The 19,501-nt window shown below is 38.4% G+C and overlaps 1 protein-coding gene across 1 annotated transcript in view; it reads left to right on the top strand.

Moving 5' to 3' along the window:
• LOC124612453 (mediator of RNA polymerase II transcription subunit 24) overlaps nt 1–19,501 on the top strand; it is a 150,461-nt gene that overhangs the window by 28,906 nt on the left and 102,054 nt on the right. The window contains exons 6-7 of the mRNA XM_047140679.1: nt 9,505–9,667; nt 16,282–16,447. Coding sequence (XP_046996635.1) covers nt 9,505–9,667; nt 16,282–16,447 — 329 coding nt within the window. The remainder of the gene's footprint in view (nt 1–9,504; nt 9,668–16,281; nt 16,448–19,501) is intronic.

Genomic DNA, 19,501 nt, shown 5'->3' with positions numbered 1-19,501 from the left:
GTGGGGCAGGGTCAGGCATCTGCATTCTCTCTCTGACTTATCGAAAGTCCGCCAGCCTTGATATGCTTCTTTCTGGCGTCCCTTCACTCTGTAGCAGCAGATACCTGCTAGGCAGTGTAAAGCAGCTACCTAATACCTACCACACAGAGGCTGCATAACTAGAGTTGAAAGTCAGTTCCTGAAAGTTCATATTTAAAAAAATCGGGTATTTGGAGGATGCAGTCTACTTGCAGAAAGCATTTAAAATTAGATTGAATATACTTTTTATTCTTGTGGAAACACGTGAAATGGCTATCAAGTCTGTATTTACTGTGGTAATACTCTAATCATTCAAAATTTCCTGTCTGTACAACATAGTTTCACTTGAAAAGCAGCCAGAATTTTTGTAAGTCCAACCCAACTAATTTTTACGTTCTAACAGTCTCAGACCCACAACTATTTGCAAGTTAAACATTTGGTTGTTTCAGTGGTTTCCGCAGTAAGAAGTGCTGGCCAAAGTATTCTGTACAGAGCATGAAACATGCCAGGCGAAATTGTTATTACGCCCAGAAAATTCACATGCTCATAACTTTCAAACTATTTAATTTTTACGGAGCTATCTAACATGGTGTTATCCATAGGCTGGTTAGCAAGTGACTATCTTGAACTATTCTACTCACTGCCCACTCCACTATATTCGTGCGGAAACAGCTTAATTCTGATTGGCTGTTGATCTAAATGACCAGTCAGAATGTTCCTTCCAGATCATTCTCGTGGCGAAACTTGCCTTATCCAACCAATAATCTGATAGTAATTAACACCATTAAAACTTCAGTTTCTAGTATACTGTTTAATCAAAATAAGTGAAGTATGAATTATTCTTCAAATTGATAAATAAACTTATTCTGCCTCTAACTTTCATTCTGGGTGCTTTTATACAAAAGCAAGCTCACACCGACATATGTCATCTGAATCATGGTTGCACCATAACTTTCCCACGGTCTATTTGTGTAATGTTTTATGAAAAATGACATATTAAGTTTTAACTTATGTCCCACATACACTTTCTCAATCATTCTCACGCGCTCACACAACAAAATGTAATAAAATAATAATTTTGACCCATTTTTGTATTACATAATGCACAGTGACTAAAGTGTTAAAAAAGAAAATTCTAATTAATTGATTTTTATGCACTGGTAACTTTGTAATGGCTTCAAATGATAATGCAAGTCAATCTGTATTTGTTCCTAACACGTGTTTTTTAAAGCAAGCATTGGTTTTAGGACTTTTAGGTAATTTTCTTTATCTCCAGCACTATAATAAATAAAAATCTGAAATTTTGACAGCATCATTCCATTAATAACAAAAGGCTGTGTACCAGATTTGAACAAAATCGGATAACAACTAATATGGATTATTTAGATTCATAGAGGGTATGAATCTTCGTACTGACTGAATGTTATGCTATGCAGTTCTCACGGCAGGCAGCATCAGCAGCTGTGCTGTGAGCAAAGGGGAGGGGGGAGAAAAAGAAAGCCATCCTGCAGGCACTGTACCAAAAGGCTGTGTGCCTTACAGCAATGAATGTTGTCTCATAATAACTTGTTACGTTACAAGCAGGATCCCTGGAAGTCCATGTTTGAAGTTAGCTGTGAGATTTTAATCTCTCAGTGTACTCTATGGCTCATTCTGAGAGAACTTTCTATATTTGAAGCCATACAAATCTCCTTCTTCAGTGCTTAGCTTTAATGACAAAAAGAGTGGCCATGTGCTTTTGAAGCAGTGAAAGATATTAGGGAAGATATTGGTACCATCCTTTCATATGCATATAACTTCACTTTTACTTTCAAATTTGACCTCAATAGAGATAATATTTTTGTCACCTGCAATGAACATGTGGCTTTCCCATATACGTTCCATGAATTGTTAAATATCTTGGAGCTTTTTGCTTCAGGCTTCAATCAACTCTTGGCCCCAAGAATAATTGGGGTGATAGGACTTTCCTGTAGTGCAGTAAATATGGAACTTTGCTACGAATACTTGAACAATTTAGGGTTAAAATTTTGACAGTCAAATTGTCTCTACTTAGTATGTGACCTGATTTTGCTCTTTTTGTGTTGACTGATGACCATTCATGAGAGAACTTCAAACTATCTTCTAGCCAAAAAATGCCCATGTGGACTCCAAAAGTACCCCACTATCTAATTATCTGCTCCCTTCGTGTGGTGCACCCCTGACCTATCAAGGGAAGTCCTGCAACTCCACACCACACAATGTGAGTCCAGAAATCTGCAGCCAAGACCACCACAGAATCAGTGGAGCCTCTATTTGAGACCCTCCACTTGGCTCCGAACCAAAAGATGGCCATTGACTGTGGGTACAATGTTGCAAACTGTGAGCTGTGCTTGCATCTCTTGTGCAATGCCAGCAGTGTGTGCTACTTCTGCCAGTCACCCATAAGAACTGGGGATCCTCAGAACCCAACCGACGGGCATGATTGGTGCTGATGTGGGCAACAATTTGCAGACCACTGCACCCTGCATCCTTGACAGCTGCAGGCAGGGCCTCCTCCACATCTTGGATGAGGCCCTCCAGCAGACACACCAAGTGCATATTGGAATTCTTTCTGGCCCTGGACATTATTTCCCTATGGGGCTCCATAATACACCTACCATTGGAGCTGCAGATAGGTAGTACCGTATTTACTCGAATCTAAGCCGCACTCGAATCTAAGCCGCACCTGAAAAATGAGACTCGAAATCAAGGAAAAAAAAAAATTCCCGAATCTAAGCCGCACCTGAAATTTGAGACTCGAAATTCAAGGGGAGAGAAAAGTTTTAGGCCCCACCTTCAAATCGAAACAAAGTTGGTCCATTGTAATATGAGACACAATTTAGGTCGAATGAAAGACGATACAGCTACAATAGTTTGGTTCGAGTCGTAAGCTTAGCAGTTAAGCTTTACCAGGTAGCCATTGCTATGCGCCAGGCGCTCCGTCCGTATTTATACGGGTACCCTTCCTTTTTCACGTGCTTCGTCTGGTTTGAATCGATTGCTTATTTTGCTTTGATCTGATAAGTGCCATTTTCTTTGTTATAGGTGTTTACGTCACTCTAAGCTGAAAATGCATTACTGTACTGCGTCATGCATTGTTTGTCGCATTCTGATAGTGCGTGTTTATGGCCTGTCGCCGCCCGAGGCATGCCTTGCTTTTGTGCGCGCTACCGCCGCTTACGATTAAAAAAAGAGAGGAATTGTCTCATTAGCGAAACAATGGCAAGTGACTGCTACTTGTTGTTACTTACACTGCTGCTTTCTTTGACAATGATCAACAAGAACCAAATAATAGACTGCGTATGATAGAACATGTTCTGAACGAGTTAGGCGAAAATTTATCTCCGTTTGAAAATCTTTGCGGCCGCTTCTTTAGTACATCAAATTCTGCACAGAAATTAGTCATTTTAGATTTAAAAATCTAGTCAGTTGCCGTGCTTCATTTCTGACTGTTTTACTATTAGGCATAAAAATAATACGAATATAAACAGGACACGATACGTATTTTCTGCCGCGTTTGCTGTTGTCTCACTCTAGTTTCGTAGTTTATTAGGCAGACAAGATTTAAATGACATAGCAACAAACACGAAAGAATACATGGCAAAATGGTTATATTCGTATTACTCTTATGGTGAAGAGAATACTGCATGTGATTCACATTTCATCAGGTTCCTATTAGCAACAGTCTTGCCAGTTGAATTTTCATAGTACATTGAAATTCTGCTACTTTCGAAGATGAACAATACGGAATTTGTATTTACTTCGTTGGATAATGTATGAAAATGCAGTGGTCGAAACTCGGGGCGGAGAGAAAAAAGCTCGTCTTTTTTTTATTTATTTACTGACTCAGAGGTTTTGGCACCAGTATTTATCTCGTTGCCTATAAAGCATGCCTGTGTAGCGTTACATATATTCAACGGCAAAAGTTAGTTGTGGCGGCACCTACCAACATTTTTCAGAACTTCCGCTTGCTTTGCACTCCATTCTAAGCCGCAGGCGGTTTTTTGGATTACAAAAACCGGAAAAAAAGTGCGGCTTAGATTCGAGTAAATACGGTAAACTCCTCATCCCATGTGCCTGCTCTAACCGTAATGAAATAGCTGCCACCTGTCTGCTCACAGAGTGAATGGGTGAGACCAGATGGCCAGCCTCCACAGTGATACTCTGACTTAAGCAAGTTGACAGTGCAACAACCTGCTACTCACCCTGCAAAAAAACATGGATCCCCTATGTCGGGTACACTGGAACGTGTCCTGATTGCAGAGCCCATGGGTGGAACAGGCATCCCATGTAATGTGCCAGTTTCTCCATTGCAGCCACACACTGAGGCAGCAACCTTTAGACGGCTCACGTCAGCCATAAGTATCTTCAGCTGTTTGCGAAGTGCAGCCAGCTCCTCCTGCGTGTAGAGGGAGAGGGAGAGAGAGAGAGAGAGAGAGAGAGAGAGAGAGAGAGAGAGACACACACACACACACACACTCCATCCTACTACTACTAAATTAGGAATTAAACTATGAAAACAAGTGGAAAAAATTAACTATTTGACTTAACGAAGATTGGTGGCTGACTGAGCTGTGATCAACAATTTGACAAAAAAAAAAAAAAAAAATTATTACTGCACTACAGACAGTGTGAATGTACACATTACTATTACTAAAAATACAATACTACACCTCTCATTAAAAGGAGGAATATGCAATCAACTTAAGTATTAAACTAAGCAAGCACACAAAACATACATAGAATTTATGAATTAAACTATGAAAACAACCAGAAAAGCCAACTATGTGACTTGCTAGTCTCCTGTTGCTTTTCCAACAGGAAAAGCTGACTGCCTTAAATCATCACACAAATGTGAAAATGAGAGTTACTGAAATAAGTGATATTGGGACAGAAAAGCAACTCAAATCACTCAACATAGAAAGGCCATTGGACCGCAAGGGATAGCAGTATGACTCTGCATAAAGTATGCGAAAGAACTAGCTCCTCTTTTAGTAGCAGTATGCTGTAGGTCATTGGAGGAGCGAGCATTCCTAAACATTGGAAAACAGCACAGGTCAGCCCTCTTTTCAAGAATGGTTGTCAAACAGATCCACAAAACTCTAGTCTTATGTCTCTGACGTCTGTCTATCATAGAATTTTGGAACATGTTTTATGCTCGCATACTATTACATTTCTGGAGACCAAAAATCCTCTCTGTATTAATACACTTGTATTTTGGAAACAACAGTTATATGATACCCAGTTTGTTCTATTCATCCACAAGACCCAGAAACCAATGGATACTGGTGCCCAGATTAATGTCCTGTTCTTTGACTTCCGGAAGGCGTTCGATACAGCTTTGCACTGCTGCCTAATGAACAAAATATGAGCATACAGAATATCAGACCAGCTGTGTGGCTGAATTGGATAGTTTGCAGCAATAAAAACACATCATTCCACTGGATAGAAAGATATGTTTAGTTTCAAGCAGACCTCAAGGGATTGTTATTGGACCATTCCTTTTTGCAATGTAAGCAAATGAAGTAGCGGATAATGTTGGAAGTTCCAAGTGTTGCTGTTGTTTACATAATAGTCAGAAAGCTAGAAAACTAGTGGAATGCAGCAAGAGCTGCAGAGAATCGACATTTGGTGCAGCTAATAGGCAGCAACTGACTCTCAAGATAAATTCATGTAACATAATGCACATAAATAGGCAGAAATATCCACATCCTATGGCTAAACGATTGCAGAACAATCACTAGGAGCACTCACATACCTAGGAATGTGCATACGAAGTGATCTAAATTGGAACGACCACAGAGAGCCATGGAGAGATCAATGCTGGGATATACAAGAAAGGACAGGAAAAGGGCAGATGACATCCGGTCTGTGACGAAGGTTCATGACATCTTAGAGAGAGTAGGTTCCTTGAAATGGCAGTGGGCTGGCCACGTTGCAAGAAGAAAAGACAACAGATGGACGGAGCTAGTACTGGAGTGGAGTCTGAGAGAGCACCGGAGGCCTAGAGGAAGACCACCAGACAGATGGGACAAACACATCAAGAAGATCGCTGGTGACACCTGGCAGAGAACTGCCCAAGACCGTCCCACTTGGAGAAGACTTCTGAAAGCCTACCTGAATCCACGACTCGAAGAGGCCACATCATCTAATGATTGAATTGGCTGATGATGATGATGATGGTGATATAAGGCAGATGCCAGTCAGATTCATTGTACGAGCCCTCAAGAAATGTAGTCCACCAATGAAGGAGGTAGCTTATGAAATCTCATTCAGCTAATACGTGAATATTACTGATCTGTCTTCATGGATGAAATACAGAAGATTCAAAGAAGAGCAGTGCATTTCATTATACATTCATTTAGCAAGCGTGAAAGCATCAGGGAGATGGTTAGCCAACTCCAGCGGTAGGTGCTGCAAGAGAGATGTTCTGAAAAATAGTATGGTTAACTGTTAAAGTTCTGACAGCACATGTTCCTAGAAGAGTCCTTCCTACTATGCATTATGGAAAGGATAGATTGCTATTGCCCACTTAGAAGAGACATTGAGTCACAGACAGCCACAGTGAAAAGCTGTCATACAAACTCCTTCTTCCAAAATAGGAAAGCCACACGCACCTTCACACACACACACACAACTCACACACACATGGCCATTGTCTCTGGCCACTGTGGCCCGAATGCGAACTGCAACCACACCTGACATAAGAGGAAATATGTGAGAGTGTGATGGGACATGGTGAGGACTGGGTAGGTCTGCAAGGTGCAAAGTTGGGTGGATGTGCTAGGGTGGGGGGGGGGGGGGGGGGGGGGGAGCAGGAGAGGGAGTGAAGAGAAAAATACTTAAGGAGCATTGGTGGAATAGAAGGTATGTGTTTTGCTGGAGTAGTAGCGAGGAAGGGATAGGTATGTTAAGTCCAGCAGTGTTAGGGGAACAGGAGTATGTTGTAGGGAAGGTTGTTGTTACTCCATCCTGAACTTTCTATTGTTTGATTCCTCCTTTGTATATCTCTCGAAAAGGCCATGACAGTAAAATTAGAGGGTTTTGAGCCCACTTGGAGGCTTACCTGTAATCATTCTTCCAGCAAACCATTCCCTGACTGGGACAGGGAAAGGGGGGAACTGACAGTGGTATACAAAGTACCCTCCGCCATATGCTCTAAGTTGGCTGGTGCAGTGTAGATGTAGACACCACTGCTGATTAAATAAATATCCTTGCATAAAATATTTGTTCTGTGTTGTCACTTTGAGTACACATGTCTACTACCAACTAAGTCCTAGCCTACAGTTCCAGACATAAATGAATGAAAATAAGCACATTTTGTGCTAGCCCTTTCATACATAAAGCACACACTCTCCCACTGGTAGTCAGTTTAAAATTTTAGCTCAGAATTGCTACTCAACAAATATCAGTTAATATGCAGTTTGTAAAAATATGTTTAATAGTTTTGAATGATCATTCAAATGCTATACAGATTATAACTTTTAGGAGTGAAAGTTTGCAATTATGTCTGCAGAGTATGCCACGTGGAATTTACACTCTCTGAAAGCGAGTCTCAATCCTCGTTAAAAAATACTAAATTTTTGTAGACTTCCTCCACCAACGATCTTAAATTTTTACTGATTAAAAAGAAAACACTGCTATTACTCAGTCCTAACCAAACCGCCTAGAGCCGACCACATACTCTTCTAGACACACGTGCCCCAGTACCAAAGTACATGAAAGATCTCTTCTCTGATTTCTTCACTAACACAGTAACAAATCAGCTTCATATTTCAATTCATATTACCTGTTACGCTCCCACTTTGAACAAATCCCAGTCCCAAAGTCAATTTACAAAAAAAATTACAAAAATAATACATTCCCAACCAGTAGATAAAATCAATTCAACCCCATCTTTAACTGTCTAACGGACTGACGTAAGTATTAGACTTCTAAAGGGCTGGAAAGTGGTGACCACTTTACACTTATCATTTTCTCCAGTCTATGTGATTCACATCAAGTTTGTACCATCTGTTTCCTACACTTACTCACACTTGGTTGATCACAATTTCAGTGATTCATACTTCACATACATACTGCATTCATATCCTTATTCACACAGAGAACACAAAAAATGAAAAAAAAAAAAAAAAAAAAAAGAGATAAATTAATAGTAGCAGTCTGAAATTGAATCTGCTATGTAAATTTTGGACTTGTCATCAAAATCCTTTGTTTTTGGTTGGTTATTTGACAATCAAGTATTTAATTAAAACTATCCACTGACTTTTACACAAAACATATTAACATGCCAGGAAGTTATTTATCATGGATAGTCATAAATTCTTTGTTTTCTGTTTAGTGCACACACATTGCTTGACGTGAACAGCTGTCTGATTCATGTGAAACATATTTTATTCTCAGTCCGTAGAAGAATTCTCTAGGGCCATGACTCACTGCATATGGCAAGAAAGCTTCTGTCAGATTCCCTACTGGTGATGTACGAGTATACTGCTATACGTTACATTGATTACCACATCTTTCACAACTTCAAAAAATCAAAGCATTTTACAAACAACAAGTAGATCCTGGTTAATGTGACTGGTGGCAGAATTCTGTAAGAATATGATTATAGAAGGTCTTCCACTGCTATGATAGGTGCTTCAGGGTCACATGAAACTGTATTGAAGTTATTGCATAACAACAGTCAAAGTGGTTTTTTTAATGGAATTGTAAAAGACTCAGAAGAGATGCCAAAATGCATAATTGTTGTATATGCTGACCACCGAGAAATTGACTGTATTAGCCCTGTGAGTTTTGATAATGATGTACAGCGAATTGTTTCCACTTTTGATTATGATGTAGGCTGAAGCAATGAATTAAAATTAGTACTAGTCCTAGGATTGGAACCCAGGTCTCCAGGTCTCCTGCTTACAAGGCAGGAGCACTATCTGCTGTGCCACACTGGAACTACAGCTACCACACCTGCATGGTATATCCGTATACTCTAGTTCATTCTCCTCTCAGATACAAATTCCAATTGATGTCTCAGCCCACTGGTATTCCTCTTCTAAACTCACGTCAGTATTGCAGAGGCTCTTCAGTATTGGAACAGCACCTTAGAAATGACCTAAAGGGGGTTAATTCTGCCTGTTTTTCAGGCATAGGTGATATATAGTTGCGGTTTAGAAGGGTTACAGCAATGGACTGAGGTGTGAAATGGAATTTGTATCAGTGAGGGAGATGTACTAGGATATTATGTGTAGCTGTGAGAGCCATAATGCCAGTGTGCCACATTGAATAGAGATCTTCCTAGCAAGCAGGAGACCCATGTTCGAATCCCAGCACTGGTATAATTCATTGCTTCAGCCTACATTATTATCGTAGATAAAAGTGAGACTCAATATGTCTTAGGAATATCAACTGTATATGTTTTCACACTTGTTAATTAATATTTCTGTGACTCTAAAACTTTTCATTGTGTTAAAGGAAATTGTCCCAGCTGGAAGCTGAAGATCGCAGTACTGATGATGGGTACAGTGAGCCTGTTACATATTGCCTTCAAGCCTTACTTGCAGTTGAAGTGCTCCTGAATCCAAATTCTGATACACAGATGTTTGTTAATGAAATGCTTATGATACAGAGGATAAAGGTGTGTGACAACATTTGGCTGTAATTCCAAATTAACATAATTTCTAGTTCATCTTTAATGTTGACAGAAATTAATTTTATACTGCTTTGCGGAATATTGTTATAAGTGGCAAAAATTCTATAATATATGAGGACAACATACTACAAGAAGCATCTTAAATGTAAAGGTTTTTTTTATATGTATACATAAATATGAAATATTTGAAGATGTCATATTTACTGACAAACCACATGGAAATCACAGAAACTGAATTGACAAAACTTCAAAAATAATATCTATTGTTATCAGAAATGGAAAGTCCAGGTAGGAATATCAACAATGTAGGAAAAGATAGGTTGCTACTTACCCTAAAGAAGACAGGCACAATTAAAAGGCATGCAGATATAGCTTTCGGCTACAGCCTTTGTCAGTAAAGACGCACTAGCGCGCGCGCCCACACACACACACACACACACACACACACACACACAAGCACAAGCACAAGCACATCTCATGCACACACGACTGCCAACTCCAGCATCTTGGGCAAAGCTGCTGGAGTTGGCGGTCGTGTGTGCTTGCCTTTGTCTGTGTGAATGTTGTGTGGGTCTCTCTCTTTACTGATGAAGGCTGTGACCGAAAGCTACATATGAGTGTCTTTTAGTCATGCCTGTGTGCAACTTGATGTGTCTTCTTTACAGTAAGTAGCAACCCATCTCTTCTTACATTGTTGTTATCTTTTGCTATATTGCAGGACTAATAAAGAAGAGTAGCTGCTATGCACACAAATAAAAATTTAAGGTCCTGGGTCTGGACACTAATAAATATTATTTCAAACATTTCTGTTAAAACTTTCAGGCCGAATCACCATGGTCTATGTATAAAACTATTCACTTACATTTCATACTCATCTGTAGCAAACATTTTTAGAGATTAAACACTGACAACTGTGTAGAAGGTTCAGGTTCATCTATATTGTTGGTGAGCCTAAAAATTATTTTAACCCCATGTTTTGCCAAAGCTTGTCTAATGCAACCAATAATATTACATACAAGAAGGGCTCAATTATTTACAGTTGACTTTTCAAAAAAAATGTTTTTCTAATAAGGAGGTGGAATGAGCAGTACACCCAAGAAAAATAGTCCCAAGACTATTGAAGAACGACAGACATTAGCAATGAATGCTGTCCTCCCTTTCATAAACAAGAATACTAGATAGCGTTGTAAAAGGTTAGGTAAATCAAGCAGTTTAACTCCCATGGAAAAAAGAATAATTCTTTAGATAGGTAAAGCTTTTTCTCTTTCCATAGTAGAAATACACACATTCATACACACAAGCACATGCCTGTGGCCACAGCAAGACCATAGCCTCGTGCATTGTGGTATTTGTGTGTGGTTATGTATGTGAAAGTCTACAGGGGAAAGAGCACAAGCTCAAAAGCTGGGATAAATAGTTTTCAGCTGAATGTTTGTATGCGCCACACATCAGTACACTATAAATGAGTGGTTGCCTTCCCTTTATTTTACATAACATTGTGAGACCAACATTTTAGTCAAAACAGCACATTAGCACATTTGTTTGTGTACAGAGGCAATAGAAATTTATAAATATCATAATAACATTAACAGAAGGGAAGAGAGAGCCAACCATGCACAAAGAGAGCTATTTTAATAACTTTTTTTTTTCATATATCCATAATTGAAATGGACGACTTGGGAGGTCAGCTAGTATAATATATGTTAAAAATGACGAAATTCCTCCAGCTGTATTAAGGTGTTGGTTTTATTGGCAACTAGTTTTGATGTTGTTACAACATCATCTTCAGGCCCATACTTGTTGACAGCAACCATATGTGTCTAACACAAGTATTCAGTGGTGAGATAGGCGTGTTCCATGCAGAAGGCAGGTAGTAACTCCACTGATGAATCATGCTGTGTTACACCAACTACAATTGATGGGAGAGTTACTACCTGCCTTCCGCATGGAACACACCTATCTCACCATTCACTACTAGTGTTAGACACACAAAGTTACTGTCAACAAGTATGGGCCTGAAGATGATGTTGTAACAACATCGAAACTAGTTGCCAATAAAACCAACACCTTAATACAGCTGGAGGAATTTCGTCATTGTTTGACATATTTTAATAACTGGTTGCTTGTAATCGAGAATGTCACCAGTCCGAGAGAATCATATGGACATCAAGTGACAGTTATCTATTCCTCTGAAGGAAAGGTATACAAACAAATCAATGGCCCAGCTATGGGCATCCTCCTATGCTAATCTGTTTAAGGGCCGTCAATAGGAGACCTTCCTAGCCTCCCAAAACACCAAACCCGTAGTCTTGTTCAGGTTCTTTGATGATATCTTCATGATCTGGACTTGGGACTAAGACATCCAATCTTCATTTCTTCACAACCTCAACATCTTCTCTTCTATCCACTTCTCCTGGTCTCCTTGAACCAAGTGTGCCACCTTTCTAGACATTGATCTCCTCCTCTCTGATGGCTCCAACCACACCTCTGCCCACATTAAATCCACCAACCACCAACAGTACCTACATCTCAGCAGCTAACATCCCTTTCACATCAAAAAATTCCTCCCATACAGCCTGGCCACACAGGAACAGCTTATATGCAATGACAAGAACTCTCTTGCTCAATATGCTGAAGGTCTCATGAAGGTGTTCACAGACAGGTTCTATCCCTCAGACCTAATCCACACACAGATCTCCCTCACCATTTCTCCTCACACTCCAAATCCTCTCATCACCCCCGAGAACCAGCCACAAATGAGTGTCCCCTTCACCACGCTGGAATGGAACAACTGGGTCGGATCGTTCGTCAGGGCTTTGATTCAAGTGAATGCGTAATTCGTTTGCTATTAACAGAGTTCTCTACAGAGAATTGTACAAAATTAAAACAAGACTGTTGTTTTTGGATCTAATAACTTGAGTTTGACATGCAGCGAAGAAAAATACATTCACTGTTAATACATTATTGTATGGGAAAGCATAAGAAATGAAAAAGAACAGGTTTTGATGTTGCTGAACAACAGTCATACAATATTGTATAAATGAACACCCTGCCATTTCATTGTATTGTTGTTTATTTAATTACAAACTAGGTTTCAGCCTTTTATGCTATTTTAAGTGATTGAGTTTATGTCATTAACATATATTGCAGGACATCAAGATCAAAATTGGCAATAAATTAAGAAAAATATTGGCTCCCCACAAAATTTCAGATGTAAAATCATCATCTTGTAAAGAGATCACTATATAATAGTGCTCCCACTGTTATTTACTGATTTTTTTACAAGATGATGATTTTATGTCTGGCATTTTGTGGGGAGCCCAAATTTTTCTTAATTTGTGGCCAATTTTGAGCTTGATGCCCTGGAATATATGTTAATGACATAATCTCAATCACTTGAAAATGGCATAAAAGGGCGGAACCTAGGTCATAATGAAATAAAAAAAATAGTCAGATGGCGGTGTGTTCATTTAAAAAATGAAAAGAAATAGAAATTTTTGTGTGTGAGCTAATTGCTAACAAAGAGAGGTCCCCACTGGGAGGGTATCGACTTCGGAAACCATATATACGTTAGTGTAGGTTACGGTTCCAGGTATCACATTCCGGAGCATTTCACCGTAGTGGGCCCTCGTTTCCAAGTAATGGGCAAAAGAAGAAAAAAAAAAATTTTGTGTGAGAAACTATACCATTAAAACAGGGAACATGTACTATCAGCTGAAATTGTGCAGTGCACATCATGTCTCCTTATTGTGTGAGAGGTTGTGGGTTCAGATCTTGTCAGGTGCTATAACTTCTTTTTTTATTTTCAAACCTTTATTGAAATGGCTTTGATAGCTATATTATTAAATCTTGAAGCAAAAAATACATTTCGGAATCCATTGCACAACCAATAGAAACTTTCGTTTTTAATCAAAACATCCATTTTCGAATGTTTAAATATGTACGCCTAATGGTATTTAAAATCAGATACACAAGGATTCCAAATTAAAAAAGAAAGACAATAACAAAAATGTGATGTAGTGGAAAAAAATTAATACAATGTTTTCAACAACCTTTAATCCATGTGTAAGGGCTGAACATCTAGCTCTTTCGCACACAATTCTGCCCCGTCTGCTGACTTGATAGAGCTGTTGCTGATGCCAAAAGCAGTTGTCTCCATTGTGTCTGACTCAGCCTTGTCTGATATATCCTCAGATCCACGCAACAAAATGTTACTGTCATTGTCTGGTTGAAATTGAATAATTACGCTCTCAGTAGCTTCTTCCATAAGTAGTGTGTGTCTGTGCCAGTATTCATCCATAATAGTTTTCACTTTATCACATGCCTTCTTCCAGTCATCTTTTGTAATGCTTTTTTATTGCAGCCATAGTCATTTGTTTAATTTGGGAAAGGGTAATGTTTCTGAGGTTGTTTGATGAAACTTTCTGTTTCATTAAATTCCAGACAAGTTTGAGGGGGCTAAGACTACAGTTGTAGGGTGGAAGGCATGACACTGTAGGTCCTTTCCCGTATTCTTTCAGTGCTCTGTCTAATGTTCTGACTTGGGTTTGTAATGTTTCACAACTTCCGAGACCTCATTGCATGTTAAATGTGCACCGAACGGAATTTTATACTTAGCCAGCCATAATTGTATATCTGCTTTACAGGAGATGTGTTAGGTGCTTTATTTTCATGAACACAATGGTAGGGTGCATTGTCTAATACCACAATACTTCCACCCAGAGTATTTGGTATTAGGCACTCTTTCAACCATTTCATATAATTTTCACTGTTGATTTTGTTGTGATAATCTTCCAGTGTTGATCTCGAATCATAGATGAGCTCTGCACCATCAATGATCCCCATTTCTCCTCCTGCATGATCCACTATTGCTCTTTGTCCAGAAGTTTCATTTTTCCACACACCTGGTATGTCACTATGCTGCCAACTTTTACTGACAGTATAGTGTGTATGCACCCACATTTTAATGATACACACAGCAGGTTTCTTTGCAACTTTCTCGTTTTCTCTCAAAGTTTTAAAAAAAGCATGCACACCATGCTACAATGTCCTCCCTCTCAACCAGAAATGTTCATGTACTTTTACGTTTTTTGAAACAAAACCCCATATCCTTCAAATATTCCAGAAAATGTTTTATTTCCCTGAGAAACTAATGTATGTGTCCTACTTCACCCAATTGTAAAGGTATTTCTCTTTTAACATTGTAAAATTCCAAAAATTTTCTTTTCAGTAAACACTTATCAAAGTCATTGAGACACTTCATTTTCTTCCTCAATGTCTTCTTCCTTCGTGTCAAAATTTTTTGATCGCTCTGTCTGGCTATTGTAACATCATTCACAACATTACACACTGTCCTTACACTCATTCCCACTGCAGCTACTGCTCTCTCCAGAGGTTGTTCTGATAGTGATGGTATTACCAAACCTTTCTGTTTCTCTTCTCAACAGAACTAAACTACATTAGTGATCAAGACTTTTCTGTCTGAGAATACTCTTCGATAACGTATGTTTGTGCAATCACTATCCATTTCAGGAGACGCTAAGTATACACGGTAGTAGTAACACACCGTGACAATAATGTGACTGTACACTGCTGAGCCATGTGCGTCATTCGTGTAGTGTCAGGTGTTGTCAGACACCTTAGGCCTCATCACTATGTAAACAAAGCTTAGTTCCATGTTTTGCCATTGGAAATTGTAAAATGAACAGGTAATAACTTGGTCCAATATTAGGGAACACACATTTTCAATAAATTACCAGCAACCATTAAAAACTTGGTTTCAGATAAACCACAACTTAAAAAGGGTTTGAAAGACTTTTTGGTAGACAACTCCTCCTACTTATAGGCGAATATCTTAAAAAGGACTGTTGAATAAGCTTAAGTAAAAATGTGTATTAGATTCTAGTTTTGACAGCACTTGGTCACAATAGTCAAGATTGGATATTTTGGATATGATAGATTTATTAAAAGTGCATAACTATGTTTCATTATTATAGTGTATTAGCTTTGTAAATATTAGCAGTTCCAGTTTACTGTAATGTATTCACATATCTTGACAATCTCCTAACAAATGATTATGGAATGAGTATTATATTCAAATGTGGTATATTTTTTATGTTATACTTTCTGACATGTTCCACTCCTACAAGAATCATCTCATTTTTGGGTTTATGCAATGAAAACTGAATCTAATCTAATCTAAATGTATGTAATATGTATTTGTGCAGCATATACTTAGCCAGTGCCATGAACTGTTAGTAGAAATAATAACACATACAGTACCAATCTGTATGGAATATTGTTATTAATGTTTACGATGCCCTCTGAGTTACAGTGTATGTTTCTGACATGATAAAAGAAATGAACTATGCAGTTGCTAGTGTTTCATCTCTGAAGATGTCCCCTACCGACTGGGATGAAATGAGTGAATAACGTATGTGTCAGCCATGGCCTCTAAGCCCAAAACTTTTGATGAAAGTAAACAATTAAGTGATAAGTTAGGCTGTTCTCCTACAGTTATTGCCCCTCTTTTTTTCCTTTGTACTCTGGAAGCATTTTATTGCTATATACATAAACACATCAGTAATTTCTCTTTCAAGGCGTACAATTGTGCACGGTTGTATTCAGAGATTATGCGTGCCTGCTTAATCAGCTTAAATGATGTCCTCGAGACAAGCAGTGAATCTCAATGGGGAGCCTTCACATTTCTCAAGGTTCCTCAAATCCTACTGCAACTTCACCGGCATCATTTAGCTTCAAGATCTGGTACGTATCATTGTTTAAAAATAAATATTTGTTTCAGTCATTGTGTGTTGTACTTTGTAATTAAACCTTATGCTTACAGATGTGTAATAGTGAGACTGTAATAGAAGTGTGTATACCTTTGTACATTGTGTCTCCTTCTAACATCATAACAAATATAAAATCTTATAACAAAAAATGTTTTAAAAATTCAGCTAACACTGTGTAACCAACTTTGGCAATTTAAAGTCAGTTAGCAAAAGTATTTGAGAAAGTCTTTGAATGATAAGTTTTCAGAAGTGATGTTCTGGTTTAAGAATGTGATAGCAAGGAGGCCATGGTCAAGTTCTAAAATGACAGGTGTATGATGTACTCAGTCAGATCATTCATTCAGAAAAGATGGTGTGTGCAACAGAAACTAGGTGTAAACATTAGAAAGCAAGGTTGATGTTAATAACTTGTACTTCTAAGAATTTTTTAATGAAAGATTAGAAGACCTGTTACTCTTTGCTTCATTCCATTTTAATTTTCAACATATTTCATTGTCTTTTCTCATCTATTTCTCACCGCCCGCACCTACTTCCGTTACGTACAATGCACTTAACTTGTGTATTCTTATTAACTCATGCACAATGTTTTAGTAATAATCTCTGTCTTGCATATTACCTTGTCTTCCACCTTTAAGCTCTCAGGTTTTCAAATCTCGTCCAATGCAGTCCCCAACAATAAGTCTTTCCTTCTCATCCTGTATGGTAAGTCTCCCCTGACCAGCTGTTCTGGGTGACTTTCCCAAAATCTACCCCTTTTCCTAGACCTCTCCAGTCCTTCCCCTTCACCCCTTCTTCCTTCCCCTTCAACCCTTCTGCCTGAAGAAGGAGGCACTGGCTCCCAAAGCTTACCAATCACAACAGTCTTTTATTTGTGTGTTCTGACACCTCTTAGAGAGAAGATTTTTTTATCTACCCAATTAAATAATTTCATCAATAATTGATTGTTTTCGTTGTTATATATTAAGTAAGGTCTAGTTATTTCAGAATTTACAAGCTGTTTCTGAAAATTTACATTTTCAACTGCATTATTCCCAAAATCCCAGGTATCACTGGCAGTAGAGTATTCAAATTTTCAGTTGCAGTGTAGATATACTGAGTCCTCTCAGCTAAAATAAAAATGTAATGTTAAGTATAATTAAAATTACATGGGAATAGGTACAAAAAATTAACCACATAGTTAAAATATTTTATTTCCCAAACCACTGGCTGAAGTGCAATGACTTTATTTCAATGCTCTAAGAAAATAATGTGTAATATGCTGTATAGGTTTCAAGTCCATTGCTAGAGTGGTTTCTGAAATGTAGGGAAGTCGAGTAACAAAATTTAACATTTTCAATATAGGGTGTTACAACTCCCTTTAAGGTGTTGCTCGACACTATTTTTCTTTTCCCGCAGAATTTGTAATTAATAAGTCTGCAGAATATTAATTTTTACATTTCGTGGTCATTCATAGCCATGCTATCCGTGATTGACGATACTGTAGATAGAACCAACAGTGCACTTAGTGCGGAACTAGAACCATTTTACGCGAAGAGTTTTGGTGTTTTCGAAATAAGCTGACCAGTTTTTCCCCAGTTGCTATCGTGTAGAATGTGGACACTATATATTGACTGGTGGGTGCCACCATAAGCAAACTAGAATTTTGGCTGCCGGAGGTGTGAGGAATGGTGTGGGGAAGGAAGCTCCGTGTAGCCTCTGGCAGGGCAACAGATGTCTTGCATCGCTGTGAAAGCAGAAATGACTACTTGGTCACCAGTCCCTTCTGGTTTTATGAAGGTCTTAATTAAAGTCTATGGTGGACAGGATTAGTTTTTTCACTTATTTTGAAATAAGAACAGAAAACATCGAGCTAGGGAATAGCCACTGTTCCTTTGCTTGTTGAGGTTGGCAGAGTGTTGTAAATGAAGTTTTTCAGTTCTGACCTTTAGATGGAGTCAAAATTCAAAGCATGTGCCACCTAAAACTGCCATGTTAAGTTTCAGCATTATATCAACTTTTGAACTTTAGCTAGCAGACAGATGTAAACGTTCCTGTGTTCAAAGATTCTAGGTCACATTGCTGAGTATTATGTTGCACTATGCAGCATGTATCTTACACAGACCATTCTGCCATCTTCAGTTGGTGGTGGCACCAGATAATTGAGCGTGCTGCTACATTGTTGCTTTTGTGCACTTTTTATGTTGCAAACACGTTCCTACACACATTGTCTTAACAAACTGGGCTTTGCCAGATGATGAATAATACCAGTAACGGAAAATTAGTTGCATTTTTTATATTTATTTGCAGAAAATCAAGCTGTGTAAAACTTTCTCTGATAAAATAGTTAACCTGGATACAATTTGCTATGAAACATCTGCTATGTAATTTCCTTTGGTCCCTATGACTAGCTAATTAACTGCTGCTCCATGCTGTACTTATTTGTCTAGGACGTTTTCTTTTTTTGTGAGAGAGAGAGAGAGAGAGAGAGAGAGAGAGAGAGAGAGAGAGAGAGAGAGAGAGAGAGAGAGAGAGCATTGGCAGATGCCATGTCTCCTGTTGGCTTACTGTGCTGAAATACCATTTTAAATGCTTGCATTTTCAGTATCTAAACTAAATTTCTGTACCCAGATTTTAACGCACCCAATGTTTACACACAAAACCATGGGCAGAAGCCACAAAAATGTTCAGAAATGTTTATCTCTAACCAACAAAGCAGAATCACATTAAATTAGTCTTATGTAACAATCTACTGATACCTTAACACTACTCTGTGGCCATCACAGCATGCAACAGTGAAACACACTAGTGTAAAAAATCCAGTATGGTAAAACAGGTCTCTTCCACTGGAATAGAAACAGCTATGAATAATTAAATACCCAGCAAATGCACATAATTTGCATGGTAAACCTCTTATTAAGGCAAATGTTTTTGCATTTGCTCCTCATTACAATATTGGTAAAAACATATACAAATATCTGTATAGACTTTCAAATCAATGTTTTCTGTCCATTTTAATACATGCTAAATAGTCATGGAATGGCCAAGGGAA

The sequence above is a fragment of the Schistocerca americana genome, chromosome 4 (genome assembly GCF_021461395.2).
Source record: "Schistocerca americana isolate TAMUIC-IGC-003095 chromosome 4, iqSchAmer2.1, whole genome shotgun sequence".
NCBI classification, from domain to species: domain Eukaryota; kingdom Metazoa; phylum Arthropoda; class Insecta; order Orthoptera; family Acrididae; genus Schistocerca; species Schistocerca americana.
Note: the sequence above shows the minus strand (reverse complement) of the source record. Positions and strands in the feature narration are given on the sequence as shown.